This window comes from Phallusia mammillata, chromosome 5, assembly GCF_965637545.1.
Source record: "Phallusia mammillata chromosome 5, kaPhaMamm4.hap1.1, whole genome shotgun sequence".
Classification (NCBI taxonomy): Eukaryota; Metazoa; Chordata; class Ascidiacea; order Phlebobranchia; family Ascidiidae; genus Phallusia; species Phallusia mammillata.
In genome coordinates this window covers 8,217,390-8,230,070 of record NC_137256.1, presented here as the reverse complement: position 1 = coordinate 8,230,070, position 12,681 = coordinate 8,217,390, and the positions used below count along the sequence as shown (strand labels likewise).

Sequence of the window (12,681 nt, the reverse complement as noted above, 5' to 3'; positions counted from 1 at the left end):
TATGGACAACTTTTTTCTTTAATTTCGCAATCCTCAATCCTCAACATCCTCAACACCGCGAAACATATGTCTCTTTTCCTATGCACAAAATAACAAGAAAATACACCAAAAATGTTGTCAGCATTCAAGCTGGAAGTCGAAATAGGCTTGGTCGAACTCGTGCATGCGGACAAAACCATCCTCACCACCACTTGAATAACTAAAACAAAAATGTTATGTTTGTTTTTTGGCAGTTTACTAGCTGAAAAACTTCTGCAAAAAAGCTAAAAATATCTCTGATCCAATTCATACATATGGTACATTTTAAACATAGGAACTGGATACATTAGACCAGGGCCATTAACCAAAAGAGGGTCACCATTTAATTTGCCTGGATTGTTGATAGTTTGCGAAGCAATGATGACTGAGTTCATTACTTTATTGCAGGGGTGTGCAACATTTTTTGTCGGTGGGCCATATAATCAATTTCGGCCATCAAGTGAGGGCCATTTTTTCATGTACACGAGAAATTCAAAATTCTTTCTAAGCATAGCAACTTAGGAGGTTTACCAAAAAGTATTGAAAAATTAAGCAGAATTCTCAGAAAAATTGCATTTTTTTCTGAATCAGTTTGTTGGTGAGGGCCACACTAAATAGCTGGGCGGGTCGGAATGTGGCCCGAGGGCCGCCTATTGCACACCCCTGCTTAGAGTTCCTAAGCAAAAAGTCATCAAACAAAAAATTTCTCCCTTTGACAATCATGTGGAAAAATGGGTCACCATAGCTTTGTCATTAATCTATGTTTAATATTTGAGTTGCCACAAAGGTTAAAAAGTACTGCTTTAGGGCAAATACTGGGTACAATGATCAGGTGCAACAACATATCAATGGTTCACATGTCAATAAATTTTTAAAAAAGTGTATGGAATAAAGTGAAATGTACCTTTTGCCATTAGGATGAAAAGCGACACTGTTAATTGGTCCAAAATGACCTTTGACACGACCAAACTCCTGTTCGAACACTAGGTGGAAGAAACGAGCATCAAATTTGCCGGCTTTGGTGATGGTTGTCGTAACTTCCATAGCTTCTTGACCTCCACCCAAAATTACCTGTTGTACAATGATGCAAAATGTTCCAGCTTTGTCAACTTTTATTATGTGCTGTAGCCTACGTGTTTTATATGTGCTAAGATTATTGTTTGGGTGTGTTCAACAAAATTTGACAAAATACCTTAAGGCAGGGGTGCCCAACCTTTTTTGACTCGACTTTTAAGGTAGTCGAACGCTCGGGATCTACCATTCCATTACAAATTAGCAATATAATGCAAGACTGTGTGTGTATTACCAAAGAATAACTAGCAGTTTCCGAGCCCTGTTTTACGTTTTCTATGGTGGATTGGATATTATTGTTTTTACAGTGCAATGAGCTTGATCCATTTGTAAAACAGAGCAACTACCAGTACAAAGTAACAATTATTACTCATGCAACTATTACTTTTGTAACAAAACATAACGCCCGCTGAGTGTTTGTAGCGTGAACATATCAACATATCCTAACGATTTATTCGCACAATAAAGTTATGTATTTTTTTTTAAATCCCTCGCCATCGACTTAATATCAGTCCAAGATCGACCAGTCGATCGTGATCGGCGGGTTGGGCACCCCTGCCTTAAGGGTTCTGTGCCACTAAAAAGGTTGAAGGGCACTAAGCTAGGTTAAAGATTTGTGCTGCAAAAACTTTTTTCAGTGGTTCTCAACTGGTGGTTGATGGACTTTTTGTGTGGTCCACAGGAAGTTAGTTAGATTTGGTAATACATTGGAAATAGGCTAGTTGCAGATAATTGATAACCAGGAATTCCTCAATTGCTAGCAATAGAAGTTTGTGTTATGACATCTATAGCATTGCCTTTGTAACGGGCAACTAGAATACAAATTTCACCAATATGCATATATGACACAGTTTATTGTAATGTAAAAAAAGCAACTGGCATTAAAACAACTTACATGGTCTCGTATTGGTGACATGGCAGCAGAATTGACAGGTCGGTCTGTTTTGTAATTCTTTAGCAAATTTAATGTAGCAGCTTCATACAACTGAAAAAAAAACAATTTTTTAACAAATAGTTGTTACAGTTATATATACAACCTTAACCTTTATCCTGTTACTATATTTTTAGATGCACCATGCATGATTTTGAATAATCTGAGCCAACATTCGTGTATAAAACATGACTATGTTTTAACAGTTACTTTTGTCATTACCAGGTCGTCAGAAATAAAAGCAACAGAACCAGGTGCCGCATAACGATAAAAAATGTGGGCGACATGAAGTAAAACATAAAAGCAATTATATCTTTTTGTTTTCAGATACTGACAATGCTTCGAAAAATAAAATGCATATGGTATGTGAAACAATAAATATACAGCAACAGACTTAGTGTTTTTACATAGAAATTTCCTGTAACCTTAACTGAGTTTGTGCACCAATTTTTGTGCAATAAAAACATATTTAGTAATGCTAATGATATAGTTAGTAAATAACCCCTAAATTGCTGACATGAAAATAGTAAAAATATATATCTCACCTTTGCAGTTTTATCCTTGCTTGCAGTGAGCAAAGTCATTTGATCTGAACTTAGTTGCATATCCTTGATTAAATGAGTGTGATCACGAACAGAGTGAAGTAGTTCACCAGTCTGAAATTAAAATTCTTATTTACTAAATGTCCTTTCAGCAATAATAGTTTTTTTTTATGTACACTTGACTTTATAAATGCATCACCTACAAATTTAACAGTTAACCCTATAATGTCAAATGCATTTATTCCACTTGGTCATAGTTGTATTTTGAAATACAACTTATAAATAAAAAACACAGATCTTTCTTTAAAATACCCTCTGAAGTAACACAATTACACAATCAATGTCAAAAAAGCTGTTAATTGATCAAAATACCGAAAAAAGGAAACATAATCAATCTAAAGGAGGTCAACAAAAAGTCTACAAAAAGGTGGGTCTGTTACAAATGTGATGGGGATGAACATCAAATAAACCTTTTTTATATAAATTTTGGTTCTTACCAATAATGAAACAATCAGATAAATTTATGCTTTTATTGATGTGCCAATATTTCATTCAATACACAAATTTTCAATACCTTGAGATCCCAATGTGCTAATGTTCCATCATCATGGCCCGTAATAAGATACTCGTTTAGTGCTCCCCAAAGAGAGCACATTGGTTTAGACATCTCCTTGGTGTCGACAACAAAACTTAAGGCAGGTTCGCTATCACCTAGACAGCAATGAAAAAACAATGGGATTAGTCAATTAGTTTGCATGTTAAAATAGATGTGTTTATTAGAGGTAGTGATGGGACGATACCAGGTTTTGAAGCGAGTACCGATACCAAGTACGAGTACCACATGTATATACCTTTGATACCGAGTCCTGAGTACGATTACCGAGTACTTAAAAATGTAATCTCCATACGATAGTGAAAAAATATACGTAACCTGGTGGAACTTTTTTCCAATTTTATGCTGTCCTAAGCAAATATTGGCATAAAGTTGCCCGTATTCTTATGGTGTAAATGGACCTTTGGTACTCGCACGTTGGTATCAAAAAATGAGACAAAAAATTTCGAAAAATTTCGTCCCATCACTAATTAGAGGTAGTATTTTTCTGTACATATATTATATACCAGTTCAGTTTCATATGTGGGGTGAATTGGCTGCAATATAAAGAAACATAACAAACTTTTGCAAACCCAAGAGCAAGACTACAAACATAAAGCAAGTTGTAATCTGTGAGTTTTAAAATTGGTAAAAAAACATATATCTTGACAATGCAAAGAGTAATAGTTAACACTTTGCAATAAAAGTAGAGTTTAAAAAGGTTACCTGGCTCTCTAATATCATACACCGATATCCTTGGTTCATGTTTCATTTGCCGATCAGTTGTGAAGTTTATCATATTTCCGCAGTAGCTGAAATTGCAACTTCTGACTGAAGACTTTGTTTCCCATGTGTTTAAACAAACACCTAAAAACAAACATGTGAATACATGCTGCAATCATTTTACACTGACCAAAGCTACATAACAAGTAGGGCTGAGGAGTCACGCTTTTTTTAGCTACCGTATATATACTCGCCGATAGGTAGCGCCACCGTATAGGTCGCACTATTAGTTTTGTGTTAAAAAAGTGTAATTTAGAGTGGACTCAAACATAAGTCGCACTGAAAATCTAGGGATTTAAAAGGCTCTTTCCCTAGCTTTTTTGCATAAATAACTGGTGCAATTGGTTATTTTTTAGCATTGAACTGCATTGCATTGAAACCACAAAACTATGTTTTCTCAACAAAGCGGGAAAACCAACGCACGCTGATCCGTCGCATGTGCGCGTGCGCTCATGAAACTGTCTCGCATTGGTATGTGCGTGCAGGAGCGCATGCACCCGTATTCGATAGCACATTTCCACTACAATTCGCGTCTTTAACGTGCACCCATAATTTTTTATTGAAAATTAGCATACAATTTTGCGCGTTATACTCGAATAAATACGTTATATATATCTGTCCAATAAGCCGACCGGAAAATATGGTACTTGCAATAGCCGAAAACTTTCAATTTTGTTCCGACTTGGTGGCGATTTGCACTTATGTCGAGCAGACAGGTTGTGCAAGGGCAACATAAACGCTTTGTTTTTCATTGGAGTTAAAGCCAAATTACTTCAAAAGGATGGAATTTAACTGAGTCCACAACCCTGATAATAAAAAAAAAAACATGTCATAGAAATTACTGAAAACAAAGATGATGTACTTCAGTCATTACAGCAATTTTAAGATATTTTACATTTTGGGGGCCTGTGGGTGAACCGCTGGGTCATTCAGGATCAAACTTCAAGAGGATCAAATTTGGATTAATAACTAACATCTGTCAAATTTAAATGAATTTAAAGCACTCTTTCTTGACCAAATGCGTATAACAAACCAGCGTTAGACAGAAAAAATACAGACAAAAACAGTATGTGTCACTTTCATGGAAGGGGACCCATAAAAATAGATCAAAAAAATTTAGGAAAAATACAGGCAGTTCCGATTCAGTAAAGTCAGCTAGTTAAAAAACTTACCAGTTTCACAATCCCACAGTTTAGAAGACAAATCTGCAGAGCCAGTTAAGACTTTTGTTGAATCCCAATTGCAATCGATTGCCCAAACCGTACCACGATGTCCACCATATGATCCAAGCCTACAAAGAAAATTTTAGCATGAATACTTCAAATTTAATGTGTGTTTTTATCTGTACATTCTCTGATATTACTTCAATCTTCAGATAAACAAAGTACATTTTTTTTATCCAGCTTGGCAAATTTTGAACAGTGATTTGGTTAACATGCCGAGTGTAACAAAATTAAAAGCTGGAAATTGTTTTGAACATTAATGAAGTACCTTTCCCCGTTGATTGTGTACCAAACATTTGGTGTAGCATCTTTTGCAACTGAAAACAGAAGATCTCCTTCACGATTGTACTTGATTTGAGTTATGGCACGCTCGTGCCCTTGTAACATTAACGGCCTCTGCAAAAAAAGGGAAATACACAATGAGTCTATTTAGATTACAGTAAAATTACATTAAAATTACAGGTGCCAGAAAAAATATTTTGTAATGAACGCTTACGCTTACATAAGTAATGAAAAGTTTATGAACAGCAGATTTACTTGCCACCTAAGTTTACCCTGTGCACAGTATAAACATATTTATTAAAAGTAAAGACACTTACCATTTAAACAGATACTTGATGTTTCATTTACTCTTAAGTAAAAATTTGCCGGATATTTTTGAAGATTTAAGCTTTAAGGCAGCTGACAAGAAACTTCAGGTTCCTTATTGTTTTGCAAACACAACTGGATTACTTTTTGATTTGGTTATTACTCAGGTTAAACGCAATAGGGGCGAATTTACAAAAAAAGAAGTGCGATTGTAATATGTTCAACTTTCGCAAAAAGACCGAAGAAATCACGAGTGTATCAATATAATGGATGAGATAAAAGTAGTTTGACGTAAATCGGATTAGTTCAAAGTTTTTTTTTTTTTTTTTCAGTAAATGTCGAGTAAGAAGAGTATTTTTAGTGTATCGGTCAATGAAAAATAAAATTCGAAGTGTTGCAATGTTCACTCAGTACATCAACAAACTTGCTCCAATTTGCAGTGAAAAGTGTGGTCTATTTACGCAAAAGCAGGTTTTCCACAAAATCACTTTAAATTTAAAGCTTGCGTCGTAAACTTAGCTCTCCCCTTTCCGATCTCTTTCAATGGAATTTTACGGATTTACGAGGACAATTATGTGAGCGGCTATAAAAGCTATTGCAAAACAGAAATTTCTACAGTTGAGCTTTGCTTTATGTGTTAGTTGCGGGCGTTTTTTGTTTTGGTGCCTCAAATGTATAATGTTTTACAAATGCTATGCTTGCAGAAGCAAGTTTTACTGGAATGAGATACTTTTAAATGTTGGTCAAGCTGGACATGGTATTAAAAGAGGCAAGGAGCTTTGCGTGCTTTTTACAACTTAGGTTGGTAAAGCAGTTGACAACAATACATCGACTTTCTTAATTTTTAAAACTGTGTGTCATCGTGTAGGCCTGAACACAAAACGTATACTCGCAAAAGCTTGCAAAAATGCGTTTTAATTAGTCGTTTGGTATATAATTGAGTCTACGAAAGTTGCAACACTTTAAAATTTCCTGTTGCGTTACAAACAAATGTCAATTCTGAGTTTTGGAACTGGGCTATTGTCTGGACTTGCCTACTCATACTTGATGTAAGATGATGTCAAAAAGATGTTGTTGACTTGTTGGTGCCGGGCTGTTGGGTAAAGTAGGGGTGGCCAATTTTATTTTCATGTTTTTATATATTCTAATCAGACACCACGCATTTAAATCCACGTTTATAGCGATCAAACTAGGCCATAGGTGTGTTAAAAAGTTATAAAGCAGAGTGATGAAGAGAGCAATAATAGAAAATAGTTTACAAATTATAGGCCATTTTTAGCAGGCACATTTTCCCGTTTGTTAACTCTGAAATTCATTGCGCTACATCAAAAATGGCGCAATTGTTGTTCCATGATCATAAATTGATCAGCAGCATTGCCTTGGTTACGTCTTTAGGCTAGAGGGGAAAATTAGAAGATTTTTCCGGGCTTTGCAAAGCTATTGGTTAACAGTAGACACGCCTGCAGTTATTTGATGTGAACTATCTTGGAGGTCGCCTATTGTTTTGGTATTGTCATATTTGGACGAACGTAAATGACTATTATAGAGATACATTACCGATAGAACTAAACGTATGATTGTAATTTAATTAGGGCTTTGCGAATAATCGACACGCGAATGAACTCGAAATCATTGCTTCTAATGATTAACCACCCTAACTCTATTGAAGACATTATAGGTCAGTGGTTCCCAAACTTTTTCATATTTTTTTCAAAACGGTCCCTTTGCCATTTTTTCGAGGGCTCGCGGTCCTTAAGCCTAAATGTGTATTACATAAAAACGAAAGTTGATTGCATGATTTTAGCTAGTTATGCAAACTTGCGCATAACAATCATCCAAAGACAGCATGTGACATCACAAACAGGACAAAAAAAAACATTACGATTGTGCGCGAACAATTGCATTTTTGATAGTTGTCATTTAATAAAGACGTCACTGACGTCAAATAAGATTACAGAATTACTTCAACCGCTTCGCGGTCCCCCAAAAATTGCCTCACGGACCCCTAAAGGACCGCGGACCCCTAAAGGACCGCGGACCCCAGTTTGGGAACCGCTGTTATAGGTCAATGCAGAGCAGACCGCGCCGACCCAATGACCCTTATAGGTAGATATTATCTTTTACGCATGAATCATTTGTTTCTGAACATAGTGATCTTCAACCATAAAAACTGTGACACAATGGTAGGTCACCGAGAGACATATTTTTACATCTTCTGCCGCATGTTTATTTACAAGTGTTGCTGTTTTCTATTTTTGGTTGCCAGTACGGCTCATAGCGTAGTGCAGTGTTTTTTTTATCTATTTTTATCCGGTTTGAACTAGATTAAACTGTTGAGTTATAACACTACAGTTCACAGTTAGCACCGGTTAAGAGTCTGGAAAAATAAACGCTTTAATTGAAAGAAAACTGCATTTTAGTTTGTCCATATTTGACAGAGAGTGACGTGGTTGTTTTTGAAGTACGACAGTTGCAGATGCAGTTTGCTGAGGTACGAATGTTGTTGTTGCCATTGAGCCTTATGTAAGCGTTTCCTGTGCATGCTTTTACTTGTACAAACTTTCCAAGGACGTTTGCAAAGAGTTGCGACATGCGATGTTTTGCATTGGCACATTTAGTACTGCAAGGTGGCCTGTATTAAACGTTTTTTACATTGGTGTTTTAAAACTTGGATTTAAAGATGTCAAACAAAGAACAATGACATGTGCGTAAGGTGTTTAAAGATACTTGGTTTCAGTTGTTAGATTTGAGTTAAGTCGAACTGGAACAACCTTTTCGGAATTGAAATCTTGCGAAACCGAAATAGTATGTTTATAAACCATAAATCCGGCCACAAGTATTTCATTTAAACTCATTTTGTGGGAATGCGAGTGCAAATGCAAAACCCACTACACAATTAGGAAAAGTTTTGAACATTTTCCGGTAAAATGGTATTCAAAAAATTAAAACGAGAAGTGGACAATAGTGGCAAGTTTACACAGAAGGAGATAAACTTTATTGCACCTTAACTATGACGTCATAGAGAGTCGTAAAAAGCAGTAACTTTTGCAAATACCAGTAATTAGGGACCAACGGGTTGCTTTTTTACTATAATAGCATTGTTTAGCAGATTTACTGAACAGTTCAACTTGCCTATTGAACAGTTGGCTTGATTAATACTTTTCTACTCAATTTTTCTGATTCGGCTGTAAGATCCTATACAATACGTGTCTGACTTGCTTGGTAACTGTCGAGGTAATGTACAATATTGTTGGTCTGAGGGTTAAGATAAAGATCAAACATTTATACGAAATTTAGCATTATAAAAGAAGTGGCATGGATGTGAGGTTTAGAGAGATAGACTCCATTGCTATTACACACTCAATGTAGAGTTGAGTGTGCAAAAATATCTGTATGAGTGCATAAACAGTTGTGTATCAAACGCGGTCCACTGACGAATTTTCGGATATTAGTGACATTATGTTGTCTTTTGAAAAAGGACAGTTTAAATTGGATAGCGAATGTAGGCTATTTAATATTTGGCAGTGAAAATAGGCTTTTAATCTAAAGTTTTAACATAAAACATTGACCAATTTTCCTGCAAATACATGTTAGTGCTTTGATTTTTTAGTGTATTAAGACCATTGAATTTTGCAATTTTTATTACAAATCACTTTTAAAAACTGGAAAAACCCACCTCGCATGAGATTAAGCATCAAACGTATCACGAGGTTTGGAACGCATAACCAATTTCGCAACGTTTAGGTTACGTCAGCCTAATCTATACAAGGGCAGGTAGGGGTGGCGCAAGAGGGGTAAATGAATCACAAGCCCCCTGCCAATTTCGCGAAAGCCTTTGCAGTTTAGATAGATTGTTACACAAGGCAAACAGCAGCCGCGCTGTGACGCTCTTGTCATGCGTAGCTGTGACGCATTTGCGTGCGCACGCCACTTAGAAGGCCGATATAACGGTGCCCTCGCCACCCAAAGGTTTATTAATTGTGTACCACCGTCTAAAGCGCACATAAGCCACAGATTTTGAATAAATGTGGGCTAAGTGTGTTTGTTTAAAGAAGAAGGTGGATTATGTGTTTTAAAGCGTTTTCTATTTTGCAAACTGCCAGTAATAACCTTACACGTGTTGGAATTTATGCATATTGCGCAAGGTAACTTTTCAGAATTTAAAGGCTAAATGGTCCTTCGGGATTTCGGACATGTGACTCTTTATTGGCAACGAAGATGGTCACGCAACTTTTTCTGGTCTGGTTGTTATATAACGTGAGTGGCTTAGAAAAGTTTCAGTTGCAATTATATAGCGTGCGGTGTTTGATAGGGCAGACAAGCGAAGTTATTTTGGACTATGGGTGGTAAACAATTACAGTTGGTAATGTAATTATTAGATGCGCGTACGATGTAGACATGTTATATGGAATAACATCAATGTAAAACGATATAAGTGCAAGTAAACAGATATGTTTGAAGCATAATATTTGCAATTATGTGGTTCACATGAAATAACAGTACGAAAAGAAATTGAAAAAAATTCACATAACATATACATATATATTGTTAAAAATATCTTCAGGAAAATTTAAACTTCGCGTTTGGCGTCATTGGACTTTGTACTCGTACCGGCGTTTTCATGGGCATTTCACGATCAGGTACGCCGTGATACCTCAGTATGCAAAGGCCGGTATCACAAAGAGCTTTAAAATTCAAAAACAAAATGCGCCACATCACGAATTCAAGTGTAAAACATAATGTCAACATTGCAAATAGCCCTTAGGAAGTAGCAAAAAACGTTTATTGCATAAATTTTAAGTGACGTCCAAGTATTACTTATTCCAAATATTCGACGCTAGTTAAATGGTACTGTATTTTGATGTGTGATGAGTCATCATTTTGGTGTGTACAAAGGTGAGCATGTGTATTGGCCCAGATGATAACTTGTAACAGGTAGGGGCGTAACCTTATGTCATGCACTGTATGGTAACCACAATATGCGTGGTTATAATTAAATGCCAAAAGAGCGTTTCTATGCGTTGCAGTTAACCTTTGGCCATCAGTTACATTTCTGTTTAAAATGACTTATGCTCATTTTGAAATGCGTTCAACGTTTATTATTTCAAGAAACTAAACGAATCTCGCTTGCAAACGCTCTTTTTGAATTGTTTTTTCTTTTTTAAAAAAGGAACGTAAACAATCTATAAACAGCGATCTAAGTTAAATGCATTAAAACGGGTAATTTCCTGCTTTAATATGTGATACAAAAGTTATTTTGGTGCTGCTAATATTTTTGCCACCCCTATCGACAGTAATAACATATTTATAGACATAAATACGCATTCCGAAACAAACTAAATTCCCAAACAACAAAACAAAAAGAAAATTGTCGAAAAATCCAGTCTTTTCGTACCATAAAACATTTGTTATCATGAGGAAATCCTAACGTCATGCCAAATAAAGCAACACGCGTCAATCTGTTTTCGCAATGTATGTCATGGGTATATGAGACATACATTCATCCTTGTGTATCAATGCGGGTAGGCCAGACTACAAGACGTCAGGTATGTGACATATATCGGCGTTTCATGCGTAGGAAGCTTCCATTTATGATTGCGGAAGTCTAAAACAACTCGGGACCGTGTAGGATCCCAGACCCGATGACAGGTATATTCAATTTCAGCGTTTTATGTTGAAGGCTTCAAGATGTTTCAAACCGCAAATAAGATAAACCACATCAGTGAAAGGCAACTGCTATATTATGTATATGATTTCACTTTGATGCTGGGTTTGTGTTAAAATTTGTGTAGAAGTGTGGTTAGTGAAGCAGCGTTTATTATAAGTCAAAGGTAAAGTATATTATTGCCAATTACTTGAATAAATTTCAATCCCACATTAAATACAAAGCTTAATTGTATTCAAACACGACCTCTAAAGGACATGATGTGTATGTTTATGCGGCACAGATTTTAGGGGGTCCGCTCTTACAAAACACATTGAAATTTGACCAAGATGCCACTAAAGCATTGACGTAAACGTCAGGTCGCTTGCGGTCAATCAACAGATACGTTCAAAGCAAAATTGAAACACATATGTTATTGGGAAGGGGATTATTAGCGTTCGAACGCAGGATCTGCGACCGATCATTTGTAAAGTAATTACGCAATTGATGCGTGTGCGTTCTTCACTCGGTAACAATTTGATCACGGACAAATGAAACATAAACTGCTTATTACCAGCTGCGGGCGGGGTATTAGGTTGCGACGTTTTTTTGATCGTTTGGTTTGAAATTGAATGTCGGTGTCTTTGAAACGTTTTCCGTCTGTGATTTTAAAACTAATGTTACGTACCGAAATTTGAGAGCAGAAAGTCTTAAGTTTCATGCGTGGGGTTGCATAACAAGAAATTTGAACTGAATGGTATTGGTATTTAAATTGTAATAGAGAACACTTTGGTGGGAAAAAAATACGTGGAAAGTATGTGCCCCGGTGCAAGATTTGCAGTAGATGCTTTGGTGTTAGCGACTTTGATGCTTAAAATACAGGCAGTATTTAATTCTGCTTTGAATTCTAGACACAACCAACAACCTTTGCTTGATTCAGTAACGTACAACGGTACGTTTTTTGTTTATTATCCTACATGTTAATGTTTAAAATAAAACAGCAAAGCGTTTACAAGTGGGATGTTTTCTTTCACTATATACGAGGTGTTGTGTACAGGTTTTTTTTTAAGGTTTGGTTTGGGTGACCGCTAAGTAGTTTTAAGAGACCGCAAGTGTTTCATTTAAATACCAAAAATAAGCCAAATCCAAATTTTGGGAAACCGCTGGAGAAATTTGGGGGACCGTTTCGGTCCCCCAAAACACCTTAAAAAAACACTGGTTGTGTATATTACCCTGAAAAGCGTGGTTTATTTTAAGTATTTAATTATCATTCATTTTTTACAGATAAA

At 36.1% G+C, this 12,681-nt stretch overlaps 1 protein-coding gene across 1 annotated transcript; it reads right to left on the bottom strand.

Annotated features, from left to right (window-relative positions):
* LOC145227693 (eukaryotic translation initiation factor 3 subunit I-like) lies at positions 1-5,999 on the bottom strand. The gene is made up of 9 exons (XM_080092579.1): positions 5,760-5,999; positions 5,429-5,556; positions 5,110-5,228; positions 3,881-4,021; positions 3,137-3,273; positions 2,566-2,676; positions 1,985-2,074; positions 923-1,089; positions 1-199 (listed from the first exon to the last, which is right to left on the bottom strand). The coding sequence occupies exons 1-9, from the start codon at positions 5,760-5,762 to the stop codon at positions 118-120; spliced, it is 978 nt and encodes a 325-aa protein (XP_079948705.1). The 5' UTR covers positions 5,763-5,999; the 3' UTR covers positions 1-117.
* Positions 6,000-12,681: the final 6,682 nt, after the last annotated feature.

Coding starts and splice junctions, on each gene's coding strand:
- LOC145227693 (XM_080092579.1), bottom strand. Junction 4,022..5,109: donor ACTGTGGGATTGTGAAACTG/GTAAGTTTTTTA, acceptor GTTTGTTTTTAG/GTGTTTGTTTAAACACATGG. Junction 200..922: donor TTTCATCCTAATGGCAAAAG/GTACATTTCACT, acceptor TTTTTGTTTTAG/TTATTCAAGTGGTGGTGAGG.